At 43.9% G+C, this 13,682-nt stretch overlaps 2 protein-coding genes across 2 annotated transcripts; one reads left to right on the forward strand and one right to left on the reverse strand.

Moving 5' to 3' along the window:
- The first annotated feature begins 84 nt into the window (after positions 1–84).
- On the forward strand, positions 85–7,487 carry plp1a (proteolipid protein 1a). The gene is made up of 7 exons (XM_061079113.1): positions 85–88; positions 3,144–3,330; positions 3,475–3,631; positions 3,990–4,158; positions 4,768–4,841; positions 4,928–4,993; positions 7,326–7,487. The coding sequence occupies exons 1-7, from the start codon at positions 85–87 to the stop codon at positions 7,485–7,487; spliced, it is 819 nt and encodes a 272-aa protein (XP_060935096.1).
- Positions 7,488–8,144: 657 nt separating this feature from the next.
- On the reverse strand, positions 8,145–13,482 carry rab9b (RAB9B, member RAS oncogene family). The gene is made up of 2 exons (XM_061079557.1): positions 13,444–13,482; positions 8,145–12,601 (listed from the first exon to the last, which is right to left on the reverse strand). The coding sequence occupies exon 2, from the start codon at positions 12,530–12,532 to the stop codon at positions 11,924–11,926; it is 609 nt and encodes a 202-aa protein (XP_060935540.1). The 5' UTR covers positions 12,533–12,601; positions 13,444–13,482; the 3' UTR covers positions 8,145–11,923.
- Positions 13,483–13,682: the final 200 nt, after the last annotated feature.

Genomic DNA, 13,682 nt, shown 5'->3' on the forward strand with positions numbered 1-13,682 from the left:
TCATCATCATCACTGGAGCAGCTGCAGAGGAGGCAGACACAGTGAAATCACCGACGGGTCGTGAACGCATCCTTCCTTCCAGACATGGGTAAGAAAACCGCTGCTTCCAGGAATCGAACTTTATTAGTTATTAGAAGACCTGTTGTTTTCAAACGTGATTCCATGCGACTGCGTGAGGAGTTACAAAGTTTATTGTGAGTTTAGAGGAGGGGGGGGGGGGGGTCTGTACTCACCGGCTGATGCTCCCTCCACTCACATGTTGAGATTTAGTTCATGCTTCACCACGACACACTTTCTTCCAGAGGAGCCTTGTCGCATCTGCTCTCTCTCTCCATCCTTCTCCATCTGTTTGAAACGGGAGCAGCTTGACCTCAGCTCTGCGTTTTCACCAGAAACTCTAGAATCCTGAGTTTTCACCTGAGCTGCAACGACACACACACACACAGGGGTCAGGACGCGTGAGCTGCTTCTGTCATTTATGAGTTGATTGGTTACAAGGTGTGTGTGTGTGTGTGTGTGTGTGTGTGTGTGTGTGTGTGTGTGTGTGTGTGTGTGTGTGTGTGTGTGTGTGTGTGTGTGTGTGTGTGTGTGTGTGTGTGTGTGTGTGTGTGTGTGTGTGTGTGTGTGTGTGTGTGTGTGTGTGTGTGTGTGTGTGTGTGTGTGTGTGTGTGTGTGTGTGTGTGTGTGTGTGTGTGTGTGTGTGTGTGTGTGTGTGCAACGCTTATAAGTGTGTGTGCATGGCTCCTCCGCGTCCACCTGTTGTGTGTGTGCGTGCATGGAAGGATGGATGGTGTCCCTGAAGTGCAAAACACAAAAGCGTCGAAAACACAGCAGTTTATTATGAATACGATTGGCAAATAAGTAAACACAGCGAGCATATTACAAAACACAAGGACAAATCCCCAAAACATAAAAACACAGACAGTGCTTTCATCCAATCAGCGACAAGCTAGTTGTGTTTTGTTTTTCTATGTGTTTTCCTTTTTGTCAGTTGTTTTGCTGTTTCTTTTTGTCCCATTTTGTCATTTGCCCTTGTGTTTTGTCTTGCTCTTTGTGTTTTGTGAATTGTATTTGTTTTTTTGTCATTTGCTGCTGAGTTTTCTTATTGGGTCCCATGTCTTGCGATTTGCTATTGTGTGTTTGGATTTGTCTTTGTGTTCTCTAATGTGTCACCCTGGCTTGTGATACGCCCGTTGTGTTGAGCACTTCAGGGCCACCGTAAGCATGTGTAATTGCCCTGCTTTAATTAACTTCCTTTCTAATTGAACAATACTGAAATTAACTGTGTGTTATTAGCTAAGCGCCCTCTTCCACACTACAGTTAAGATGTCCGATGAATAAGAGTGATCAGAGACTGCCTGTCTGTCCCTGTCACACACACACACACACACACACGGCCATGTAGATGTGTTCAATTAAAGAGCTCTCCATTTGCCCCCGCTGCCATCTGTGTTTACTGTAATGGTACCAGCCGCAGCCAGTCTGCTCCCTTTTGTGTGTGTCTGTTTGCATGCATGCGTGTAATGGCAAACATGCACACATAGTTGCATTGTTTGTTTATAGATGATCTTTTTTTCTCTCTCTCTCTCTCTCCATCCTCTTTCAGCGCAGACAGCTCCCCCACTATCACTTTCTTGTCCCTGCGCCCCCCCCCCTCAGAAGGAAGTCTATGTGTGCGACTGTGCGTAAATGGCATGGAGGTACCTCTGGCCTTTGTTTGCTTGACATTGGTGGCCCTTGTATCCCCATGATGCCGGCGGGACAAAGACTGTTGTCTCTGCGGTCACAAAAGCAGCCTCTCTCTCTCTTTCACTTTGTCTCTCCTCTCCGTCCTCCCCCTTTTTCTCACACTCCCCATGCTGGGCGGTGAATGGAGTCAGGGTGCGAGCCGGGGTCAGAGCAGACACGTCCCCGTGCCCTTGGCCCTTGGCTTCCATTCAGGCAGCACATGACTCTGAGGGAGAATGCACAGCTTTACCAAGTGAACTAAAGTGTTTACAGCTGCAGTTGAATCCACAGTGAGGAATTGTAGCACGATCACTGTTTCTTTCAATGCTTGGTAAAGACTTTTACAGATAGAATCTCACCTAGGAATGTAGGTAGTTCCAGTTTTATGTGCCCAGGTTTGAAGATGTCCATCTCTGGACATTTTTGCCATCCCCTCAGTTCAAAGGAATTTCATGTGCTATTCACACAATTGAAAATGAAATATCAGTGGCAGTGATCTATCCAAAGTCCAGTGTAACAGGAAAAGGTTTCTTGATAGTAGCGATTTCATATTTTGTGCAATATCGTAATCTTTGTCACTTTATTTATTTGTGGATGCACTGAAAATGAAAGTTCGACCACTGTGAGAATCAATTGCATTCTTTTGTTTGCAATAACACAAAAGGTATTTCTGTGTACCAGCTTGACCAGTATAAGGATTTACTGCTTTTCTCAGCTTTACAAAAATATCCTTGGGTTTTGGACATAGACCTGACTGCCACCCAAAAGTGAAGTGTCTCAATCCCCTTCTGGTTTCGGGCTGCAGTGTCGATCATAAACCCTGTTTCCTCCATACTAACGGATGGATGTGGACCAAAAAAATCATTTTATTTAGTTCTTATCATTGATTGACAGCTCAGACAGATTTGTTGATTGGTCGCGTGTGTGTATTGACGGGACCACACTATTGCAGTCACACACCATGATTTCTCCTGCACAGACTCTTGCTCCAAATGTGCAAGATGGAATTAATAACTGAGATATTTTAGCTTAATTTCTGGATAGCGGGATATTCTTTGGTTTGGGCTGTTAAAAAGTCAATATGGGTTGTGAGAAACTGTGGTGGACGTTTAATCGATTTTTGTGGATATTTCTAAACACAACAATTTATGTTTATCAATACTGAAATATAGTAGCAAACCTAGTGTAGAGCAGCACAGATGAAAAAACTAAACAAAAACTGTATTGGGTAAATCTCAAAGAGCGATATTTCAAAACCTTAGCAAAAGGAACCAAAGCTAGGTTTTATTGTTGTTATAATTTGTACTCTGCTGTGCATAATTTGTACATTGTAATAGAATTTAGAATTCTCCTCACGTGTCGTCCGTCATAAAGCATCAGTTAATAACGTGTCCTGACTCTCGTGTTGCTAACAGGTTGCTACGACTGCTGTATGCGCTGTTTGGGGGGGGTGCCGTATTGCTCCCTGGTCGCCACACTGCTGTGTTTCTCTGGCATCGCCCTCTTCTGCGGCTGTGGGCACCAGGCGCTCACAGAGACCGAGAGACTCATCGAGACTTACTTCGCCCGCAACCTTCAGGACTACATCACCCTTGCCTACATGTGGGTCGTAAAACTGAGCCTTTCTGTCATCACAGTGACATCTTTTTAATCTTTCAAATGGGCTGTAGTCTCCTATTCCGAAGGGCTTTCTGTAACCCTGAATTATCTCTGTTTTCTTTTCCCCATATTTCCTCTCCTCCTCAGCATACAATATTTCCAGTATGTCATCTACGGCCTGGCCTCCTTTTTCCTCCTCTACTGCATCGTGCTGTTGGCCGAGGGCTTCTACACCACCAGCGTTGCCAGGCAAACCTTCGGAGAGTTCAGGAGCACCATGTGCGGCCGCTGCCTCAGCTCCTCGGTGAGAGGGCCAAGAGTGGGCCAAGTAGAAGGGAATGGAGAGATTGGATGGGATTAATAGAAATATCACTCCCTGGTGGGTGCTGAGCTGAACATCTTAAGGCTGCTGAAGAACCTTTGGGGACATTAAAAAAGATAAGCGCACAGTGTGTTTGAGCGGTTTTGGAGTGGGGGTGGGGAGTGAGGCGAACGGAGCGTGAGATAATAAGCAAAGCTAATAAGAGGGAAACATAAATGTGTTCAGTAAGTGAGTCATTGCTCGGCTGCTCATTAAAAACACTCTCCTTAAACGACTTGCGTGCATCAGTGTGTAATGATGATGCACCGTAATGTTCATTCTCCCTTCTCTCCGTGTGCAGTTCATAGTGTTGACATATGTACTGGCTGTGCTGTGGCTGCTGGTGTTTGCCTTCTCCGCCCTGCCTGTCTACTTCTTCTACAACATGGACGCCACCTGCCACACTATCGACGTCCTGACCGAGACCCCAGCGAGTATCAACCAGCTCTGTGTCGACGCCAGGCAATACGGTAACTAGACATAAAACCCTTTTATGGCCAAGTGTGTTTCTGCCCTGTCATATGAATTCTGTTATATTTTCTACAGTTTTGTCTTATTGTTAACAAATCCCATGAAAACACAAAGACCAACAACGAATTGATCTTAATACTGGAGATGTGCTGACACACTTCCTGATACCCAGACCTGCTGATCCGATACCAGTGCATTTAAGAAATAACTTGCAGAACGTAGTTTAACACCTGAATCCTATTAACCCTGTATGAAGTGATGGCCTGGCCCAAGCTGACATTTTAGCTATATCTGGCTAATGCTATGCAGAATATCACTTCTTCTTCGCTGCTCTAAAAACCGTACTTGCCAATGTCAGTACAGTGCAACTACAACACAAAAGAACTGTGGCACTGTAGCCTGTGAATCAATCCCACATGTAGCCTCCTGATGCTGTAGGTGCTCAGTAGCACATCAAATATTAATATGTATTATGTATTAATTTGAAATGAGTTCCCCTTCAAATTTGCGGACAGTATGAAAAATGTAATAAAGAATAACTCTATAGCTGTGTCCTTTAATTGCCTCTGTACTAAATGGGATTAACGAGATGCTTTTCATTGTCACAGGGCTCCTGCCATGGAATGCAGTGCCAGGGAAAGCCTGTGGTATGACTCTGTCCAACGTTTGCAAGACCAGAGAGGTAAAGGGACCAGGAAGTAAATCATGTTCCGACACGAAATAAAGTAGACCCGTTATCACCACTCAATGCAAATCTCCTCCTTTCAGTACCGAACGACCTACGACCTCTACATCGCTGCCTTCGGCGGAGCGGGCATCACTCTGTTGGCTCTGGTGAGTGATTACGCTTCAGTCGGGGTCAATTTTACAGCACATCGTCCAGAGCAGGGCACAACAATAGCGTTCTGGCTCATGTGACTAAGTGACGCTCAAAGTGTGGGCGGCGAGGCATCTCAGGCCTCCATGACTGATGATGTCTGCACTGTCGCCCTCTGTTCGTCTTCCTCGGCTGATACAAACACCATAATAATGCTGTAATGTCTGGGGCTTTCCAGTCATGTAAATGCCGCAGCCATTGTACTCGCAGCTCCATTACAGGAGCTCGTAACTGGATGATATGCAGCCGTTTAGTTTTATATTACTGGATTCATTCTGCTTTTCACTTCTTTCCTGACACGTCCTGTCTCTCCTTCTCCCTCCATAGCTGACCTATACTGTGTCGACCACCTATAACTTTGCGGTTCTGCGGTATCACGGGAGAAAGGGGATAGGTGCACGGTGTTAGGCTCGCCAGCTTCCTGTCTGCTCTGTCACTTCTTCACCACCAACAAGGGGCTCTAAAGGCCAAAACAACAATTCTCTACTTCCACATCCTCCTGCACGCGGCCACCTGTGGTTATGGACTATGAACTTTGTGTCTCTTCTTTGTTCTGTTTTTCATTTCCCTTGTTGTAAACATTATTTTGTATTTCTCTTTCTGTTTTGTTTTTTGTATACAATTGTTTTTTCTGCTGTGTTTTTTCATTATTTTTCAGTTCACCAAACCTCTTTGTGAATCATTGCTTTCGTTGCTTGCTGAGGCAAGTGTCTCAGATTAATTTCGTTTTCCCATCACAGTGAAATAATAACGCCACACTAATAAATTAACAAGTGCGAGAAATAACCACCAACTGGCAACACATCTGCAGCTCGAATGCAGCTGTTCCAGAGAATGGGGGATTATTGGTTGCCTTAGCTACCGTCCCTCACATCTGGTTGCCACGGTGGTAGACGAGCGTGCGATTGCAGTCTCACGCTGACCTCAGGACTTTTCTCACGAGCTGGAGAAAGGCCTCAACAATGGAGTCATGCCTGTTGTGAGAGCTGGCCAATCAGGAGCCAGCTCCGGGGACCACCTGCCCTACGAGTCTCTGCCAAGGGTTATATTACACGTCAAGGGAAAGGGTCGCCTGGACAAAGAGCGGGTTAGACCTCTCCAAACCCCACAATGCAGCTCTTCTGCTTGTGGGCAGCAACCACACACACACTCCACACATCCACATGCTGCCGCCTGACCCCTACCCCCGCCCCTGAATAATGGAAATCATAGATTCAGATTGGATGAAGAGGCAACTGAAGGAATTTGTAAATGCTCTCGAATAGTTTCCCTCTGACAAAGGGACATAATTGTTTAGTTCTGATCTAGAAAGGTCTGAAATTGTTTCTCAACATTTTGAGACGGCGAAAGCACTAGGTGCTAACTTATAAAGTAACTTTATTTTATTAGATGCAAAACAATATTGTTGAGGTGTGACCCCCCCCCCCCCTGCTTGACAGAGGTACTTTTAGGACACCTTTGTTTTGTCTCTAATACTTTTAGGAGTTGTGTTGTAGTTATTGTATAATAACAGTTTTTACTTACTTTATCTGAATTTACTTTTGCTTTTTACACTTTTACTTAAGATAAATGAAACATATTGTAACATAATCAGTAGATTATTTACGTTGGCCGAGAGGGTTCAACACAATGCAAATTAAGAAAACACATACAAATGGAAAGAACACATGTATATTAAGAAAACAACTTCATCAATTTGACAACACATGCGCTGCAAAAAGTCACAACACAAGCAACCTCAGAAAAGTGACGAGTAGCAGAAGTAATTGAAGTCTGCTACTCGTCAGTGGTGGTGGATCTACACAAAGCATTGAACCACAGCCAGGTTCATCACTTTTTTGGGTCCCCTGGAAACATTTTAGGTGTTGCTATTTGCAGCGTGTTTCTGTATTTGCTTATGTTGTGACTTTTTGCAGCGCACGTGTCGTCAAAGTTTTCCTAATTAACAATTATTTTTCTATTTGCACGTTTTCTTAATTTGCATTGCGTTGAACTCTCTGCCACCGTAATTATTCTATGTGGTGGAAGTTTTACCCAACTCTGAATGGTGGATTTGTCAAGTGACAGCTGGTTGTTTAATGATTCCTTTTTTATTGCATTGGTAATGTTTGATAATAAAAGGAGTATTCTTTCAATTATTTGTGCAAAATATCTGCTTGAAGTACGTGTGTGGAAGTCTGTTGTAGCGTTGCAGCGTTTTAACTAGCGCGGCCTCCTTGGCTTCCTGCCTCGTGTGGGGGCCAAGGTGTTTTGTAAGGTGTTTTGTTTTCTCTCCTCTTGTGTCCACAGGTGCACGGTTGCGTGCACTTGGCTGTGTACCAGGTGTACCAGAGGAAGCTGAGGCGCAGGGTGAAAGAGAGCTCAGGCTACGACCTGTGTGGGAGGCTGCAGAGGGACAGAGGGGGGGTGCTGTGTTCTCCGTACCCTGCAGTCATGCCGGACGCCTCCTGACAGCCGCATCTGATTCGCTGCAGAAGCTTCACAACTGAGCTGATCATCAAAATAATGTTTTGTTTTCAACTTTGTAGTAATTATTAGATCTATTCCCTTTCATTGTTAAGTTGTAACATGGTACCAACGCAGTTATGTTTTTTTCTTTACAATGGCTGAATATATCATTAAGTTGGAGATTTAAAAATATGTATTTTGAAAAGCAGGCAGCATGATAAAAACAATTCTGTCTCAGTCAGATTTCCCAGTGTGCAGTGCATGCTTGATATCCTTATTTAATGAAGGGAAAATAAACAGTGTTCACTGTCTCCTGGGTCGCACACATACTTGGTTATTCAATAACATTCAAGGTCTGGTGTGATGAAAGTAAAAAAAGGTGCATTTTGAGTTTTATCGAACTGCAAGATCCAGAAATGCAAATTCATTTCAACATTGCTGCTTATTAGAGGTGAAATTGAGGCCTTCTTTCTCCCTGATGGTAAAGTGACTGGAGAAAGGTGGAGAACTTAAATTACTAATAAAACTGAGTGACCTATTTAAGGTTTTAAAAATAGTTCTAAAGAGGCTTTTGTTTCCAACTTGAAAGTTGTTTTTTGAAGCCGTATACTTTCATGGATTTTCAAGGCATCAGAACAAAAAACAACAGACAAGATGGTATTTCCTTTTGGTATGCCGCATGTTTTTATTTGTAGCCAAGCACTGGAGGGTGTTCAACGCTTTGCCAGCATGTTGGCACAACCCGGTCTCATCCTCCGTAGTGCAAAAGAACAGGAGCAAGGAAAGTCGTACCATTAGTTCAACACAGAATCAAGACGAACAGTGGAAACTTTCACTCAATCGCACTCATAGGACGAGGGTAAAACAGACGTTCACTGTCATTTTGTACAGAATTATAAAAATGAATGCCTTTTGCAATTCAACATAGGCCATTAATTTAGACAGCCCAAAGAAATTAGATTTTTACATTCATAAATATTACAGTCACATTTAAAAAGAAACACTGACATGAGACTGGGTTGCAGTGATATAAGACAGAAACATGAGAGCAACATACTAGAGCATTAGAGTAATGCTACCAGCCGACTGGTTCTCAGGTATGTTCCATTTCAGGTCAACACTGTGGTACGCTACATTATCTGAACAGGTTATAAACTGAAATGGTAAAAATATAGTAAACAGACAAAGTATTTTTGTTTGATCCAAAAAAATAAAAACACAGAAAAATGATTAACTTGAGCCCTGATTTTTTATTTTTTTTAAAATTGATTTAGCTTACAGCTCCACTCAAAATGCCCTAATCAGTTCACAGTTAATAAAACTTTCTCGTAAACTCAATCACATCTTATAAAACCTTTTAACAATGAACATATACTTGAGCTATTCACCCACATTAAAAGTAAATAAGCTAGTACCTGATTGGACCAAGTTCCTTTTCACAGTGAAACTATTGTAATGTTCACCATTAGTCAGCAGTCATGGAAAAATGCTGCAATTTTTTCTACTTGAAAGGCAAATAATGTGCTACACAAACTACACAATCGCATCAACACAACATAAAAAAGGTATGAGAACGTGGACCCATAATTAGAAACCATAGCGACTTTGTGCATTCAGACAACCAAAAGATTTGATCTTATTTATGCAACAGGTTTGGTTGTTTGAGGAGATATAAAATACTGTTCAAGCAGCAACTGAAATACCGAAGAGATTCTATTGAAACCGTCTTTAACTCAGTTTGAATATTATTTTTTTTAAAACACACAGGCAAGAAAACACTGCCCTCTGGACAACAGCAGCTAAAACCAAAGGTCCGTGGTAAATAAACCGGTCTGTTAGAAGAACACTGAAATAAAAATAAAGTACCGATCAATTTCATCAAGTTCTCAGAAAAGTCAGATGCAAGTTTCACACGTTGCTGTATGAATGGACAGGAGAGGCGACACACACATTAGTAGTAACGGCATTATCATAGTGCTCATGCTGTCTCGCATTCAGCTGAGACAAGGAGTGACCGGAGTGACAGCACAAGATGTGTGTGTTTGTGTTTGTATGTGTGTGTGTGTGTGTGTGATGCTTCAGTTATATCAGTAAAGATCAGGAGACTATGAGAACTGGCAAAGCTGAAGGACTGCAAAGTGAAGTCCAGCTACGGGACCAGCAGAGGCAGACATGGGATTACTAACATGCCGTGACTATGAAAATAATTATAACTTCACCTACATATCAGGAAACACCAACTTTCATCAGCCGCTGATCCAAAACAGATGCCTTATGCAAATATCAGATGAGTAAACTATGAAAAAAACATTAAAGGATGAAAGTGTGCTTCTCAGAAAAACTTAACAGCAGTTTAACAACAACAGCAGGATTATTTAATGGAGATTTGCTAAACCTTTAATAGTATAAAGGTCCATAAACATAAAGCAATAAGTGAATATGGTCGGATGTCTGGCATCGTAGGTGTCGTGCCTGCAGCTACACAGTGAAGGAGACGACTGAATATTTGCCTTTTTAGCATTTTCACGATTATCAGTCTCTTTTTGCAAATAAAAATGAGCTACTTTTGTTCTGATGTAGCCGCCGCTTCCTGTTTGTCATCAACACTCTGTCTCTAGCAATGTCCCGCCCACATCACCGATTGGTCACACGTCACAAGTAATAACCTATAAAACTGAAGGTCCAGACGGGCAAAGACGAACCTATACACTAGAGCAGCTGCGGTGAACGCTCCGAGCTGTTAGCCGAAGGTAAAGCAGCGTTTTACAGAGGTTGTGACATCACAATCCACTTCGCTGAAGATGCAAAACCATCACAATCTAATTAACGGGTTCATTTGTTGATCCACCCAAGACACACTGAGCAAGAGAGGGTGAGAGAGTGAGAGGGAGCCATCGCTCAATAACTTGTAGTAATCAACTCTGGAATTAATGAGAAAAAGTAGAGAGCTATAAGTGCTTTAGCAAAGCTGTTTAAATGTAGAGCAGGTAATTAACACTGTAATGAAGAAAACAGCAAAACACTGAGATGAAAACTGTTGTTACCTAAAAGAAATTTTAATCTGGGGGAGTTAAAGTAATTTGTGTAAAAATGTCCTCAGACAAAAGTAGAATGAGAGTCAATTGAACTCTACTCTTGGTAAATATTAATGAGTTACATTTTAAAAGGGGTATGGGTCAAATAATGACGTAATCTTAAATGATTAAATTAGAGATCAATTGAGGATACCAGGCGTATGTGCATCGAGGTCCACACAGAGAGCAAGTAGTTAAGTTCATTCTGGAACTTTACATCCTGTGCATTCATCTGAAAATTACAAATATAAACTCAGTGAGCATTTTATTAGGCAACACCTAGCTAAACTAATGCAGTGTAATACAACAGTCTTCCAATAAACCCTTTCCCGTGTGACACTTTTAATCCAAAGTCTTTTAGAAAGTTGTAACCTTAACTGTTTGATCATTCTGGAGGATGTAGTGTTTGGTGATGTTAAATGGGGTGAACAAAATAATAGAATCTTCTGGACACCACAGCAGTTGTACCTTGACTTCCTGTAGCGGTAGTTTTGTGTTTTTGTTATTCTACATTTGGACAATAAGAATTAAATCATTACTGCAAATGTAGCCTATATATTATGTAGTTATCGGTCTTCTCAACCACTAAAAATCTTTATCAGCCCTTAAAAAACAATATCGGTCGACCAGTGGTAACAGATCAACGAATAAGAGCACCTCATTAGCCCGTACCCGATGTCTGAGGCAAGAGCTGCAAAATAACAATAAATAATTCCCTTCTTATTAAAGACAAAAGTGCATCAATCTTCCACGTAGCCCCCGAATCATATTGGTCATCACGCTGATGTCAGGAGTTCTCAATCACAGGATCGGCATGGATCGAGAACTTAGTCGCTGACAGAGAAATGCACAGGCTCCCCAGCCACCGCTAACATATCTGATAAAAAGAGAAGGCTATTCGATCGTTCTAAAACCATGTAGAATCAGCTCATAGACAAATAGTAGAGTGGCTGTGGAGTGTGCTCTTCGGTAGAGGACTGGTATCTTCTCTCTTCCACTGTGTTAATTAAAATTCTAATTATTTTTGATTAAAATAAATGCTGTGAAAGCACTCTTTGATAAAAGCCCTGCCTAGGCAGACAAAGCTGGGTTAAAATGTTCTTGTGCAACACCACTGGAAGCAGTAGAAAGGATGAGTGTGCCTGTACCGTTTGTTAATTCATCAATCTAGACGCCAGCTGAAGTCCTTGACCCCGCCCCCTCAGAGCCGCTGTATCGTATCTGTATAATCTTTAGTGGATACTGTTATCAGTAGCCTGTACCTACAGCATGTGTACCATAAACAATACATGACTGGCTCTTTAAACTGCCTCAGGCACGTTTCAGCCAGAGAGGTTAAGACATCGTGGATTCACACCTGACCAATCAGCAGCAAGACGCGCGAGAGGCTTTGCGGTTGCCATGGAGATCTATCGTACTACTCAGTAGTGCGTGGTCAATCTGGTCCTCGGCAGCGAGAACCTCCCTGACAGCCGCCTCGAAGGCAGCTGTGACATTAGTGTCATCCTTAGCGCTGGTCTCAAAGTAAGGACAGCATCCGCTCTCCTCGCACCAGGCCCGGGCTTCGTCCCCCCCCACCTCCCTCTGCTCCATGTCCACCTTGTTGCCTAGCACCACGAAGGGGAAGCGCTCGGGGTCCTTGACATCCGAGTAGTACATGAACTCCTTCTTCCAGCCGCCGAGGTTCTGGAAGCTCTGCAAGTCATTCACGGCAAACGTGAGCAGGCAGCAGTCGGCCCCCCGGTAGAAGGGCGTGCGCAGGGACTTGAAGCGCTCCTGACCCGCAGTGTCCCAGATCTGCAGCGTGACCAGGCGCCCGTCCACCTCCAGGTCCCGGTTGAGGAACTCCACGCCGATGGTGTGGAAGGACTGGGAGTCGAAGCGGTCGGTGACATAGCGGTTCATCAGAGAGGACTTGCCCACTCCGCCGTCCCCCAGCAGGATCACCTTCAGCAGCAGGCTCTTCCCGCTCATAATGCCCCCCCCCCCCCCACGCTGGGTCACAGCCCTCCACACCAGGTGGCAGACCAGGGTCGATTTAACCTGGAAAGAGGAAGACAGGCAAAGATAGACACTTACAATCCAAGAACAAGAAAAAAACACCACACACACCCTGGGTTTGACGCTGCTAATTGATTCAGGAGAGAAAACCTGTCCTTGCACCATTTGAACCTCAAATTAACCTTTCTGCCAATAAGTGACAGATGTGTAATGGTTGACCAGCTTTAGGAACACAGTGACAGGGGTGAATGACCAAGATGTCTGCCAAAGGTCTCTGGCTGGAGACTGGAGGCTAACTCTGGGCTGCACAACCCAACCTTGTTGTTTGCAACATGATGCAGTGGTTTTCACACATGATCCGGGGCCTGACTGGAATGAAATGCGAGCCATAGTGTTGGGCTGTGATCAATACAATGCTAAATGACAGCCTGGGTTTAGTGAGCTAGGTATCAGGTGATGTGTGAGTCCTACGCCACAGGAAGGAGAAGGGCGAGCCAGGATCAGACCACAACAACAAACATGCTGCAGGATCAACTCCCATCAAGCTGCTGTGGCACTGAGCTCCCGCTGCTTCATAGCAGAAGTTAAACAGGAAGCGAAACACTCATCGGTTTTATAAATACAAACTTTCATGTGACAGGACATGAGACTGTTTCACTGTGTGGAGGCTTTAGCAACAAGCCCCGCAGCCAAGCTAGCTGGGGCTAGTCCGACGGCTTGTTGACATTCCAGCCTGACCATGCTAACAGTTAGCCTCGGTGGGTTGTGCCGCTAACAACAGCTTTTTAGAGGAGCAGAGGAGCAAAGGAGGAGAGGAGCAGAGGAGGAGAGGAGGAGACGTGACTCAGCAGAACAGAAACACAGAAACACGTCTATCCACTCACCCGGTTCCTCCGTGAGGCTGCGTGCTGCTGTGCCCTGCATCTGACTGACGTGACGTGCGCGCGGCCGGCGAGGGAGCTGCGCGTGCACGGTGGTCAGGTAGAGGAGGGGTCCTAAAGTCCGACAAGTTCAGCCCCCCTTCAAAACAACATGACAACACAGTGGGTGTTGTTCAGTTTTACTATTTAATTAAAGGTCCATAAAGGAAAGGGATGTATTGATATATATGTAATATTAAATA

The sequence above is a fragment of the Limanda limanda genome, chromosome 10, assembly GCF_963576545.1.
Source record: "Limanda limanda chromosome 10, fLimLim1.1, whole genome shotgun sequence".
In the NCBI taxonomy this organism is placed as follows: domain Eukaryota; kingdom Metazoa; phylum Chordata; class Actinopteri; order Pleuronectiformes; family Pleuronectidae; genus Limanda; species Limanda limanda.

Excerpts from the sequence above, each read along its gene's own strand:
- rab9b (XM_061079557.1), bottom strand. The coding sequence starts at position 12,532 with ATGAGCGGGAAGAGCCTGCTGCTGAAGGTGATCCTGCTGGGGGACGGC.
- plp1a (XM_061079113.1), top strand. Across the intron at positions 3,632-3,989 it reads GCCGCTGCCTCAGCTCCTCG|TTCATAGTGTTGACATATGT; the intron begins GTGAGAGGGCCA and ends CTCCGTGTGCAG. Across the intron at positions 4,159-4,767 it reads TGTCGACGCCAGGCAATACG|GGCTCCTGCCATGGAATGCA; the intron begins GTAACTAGACAT and ends TCATTGTCACAG.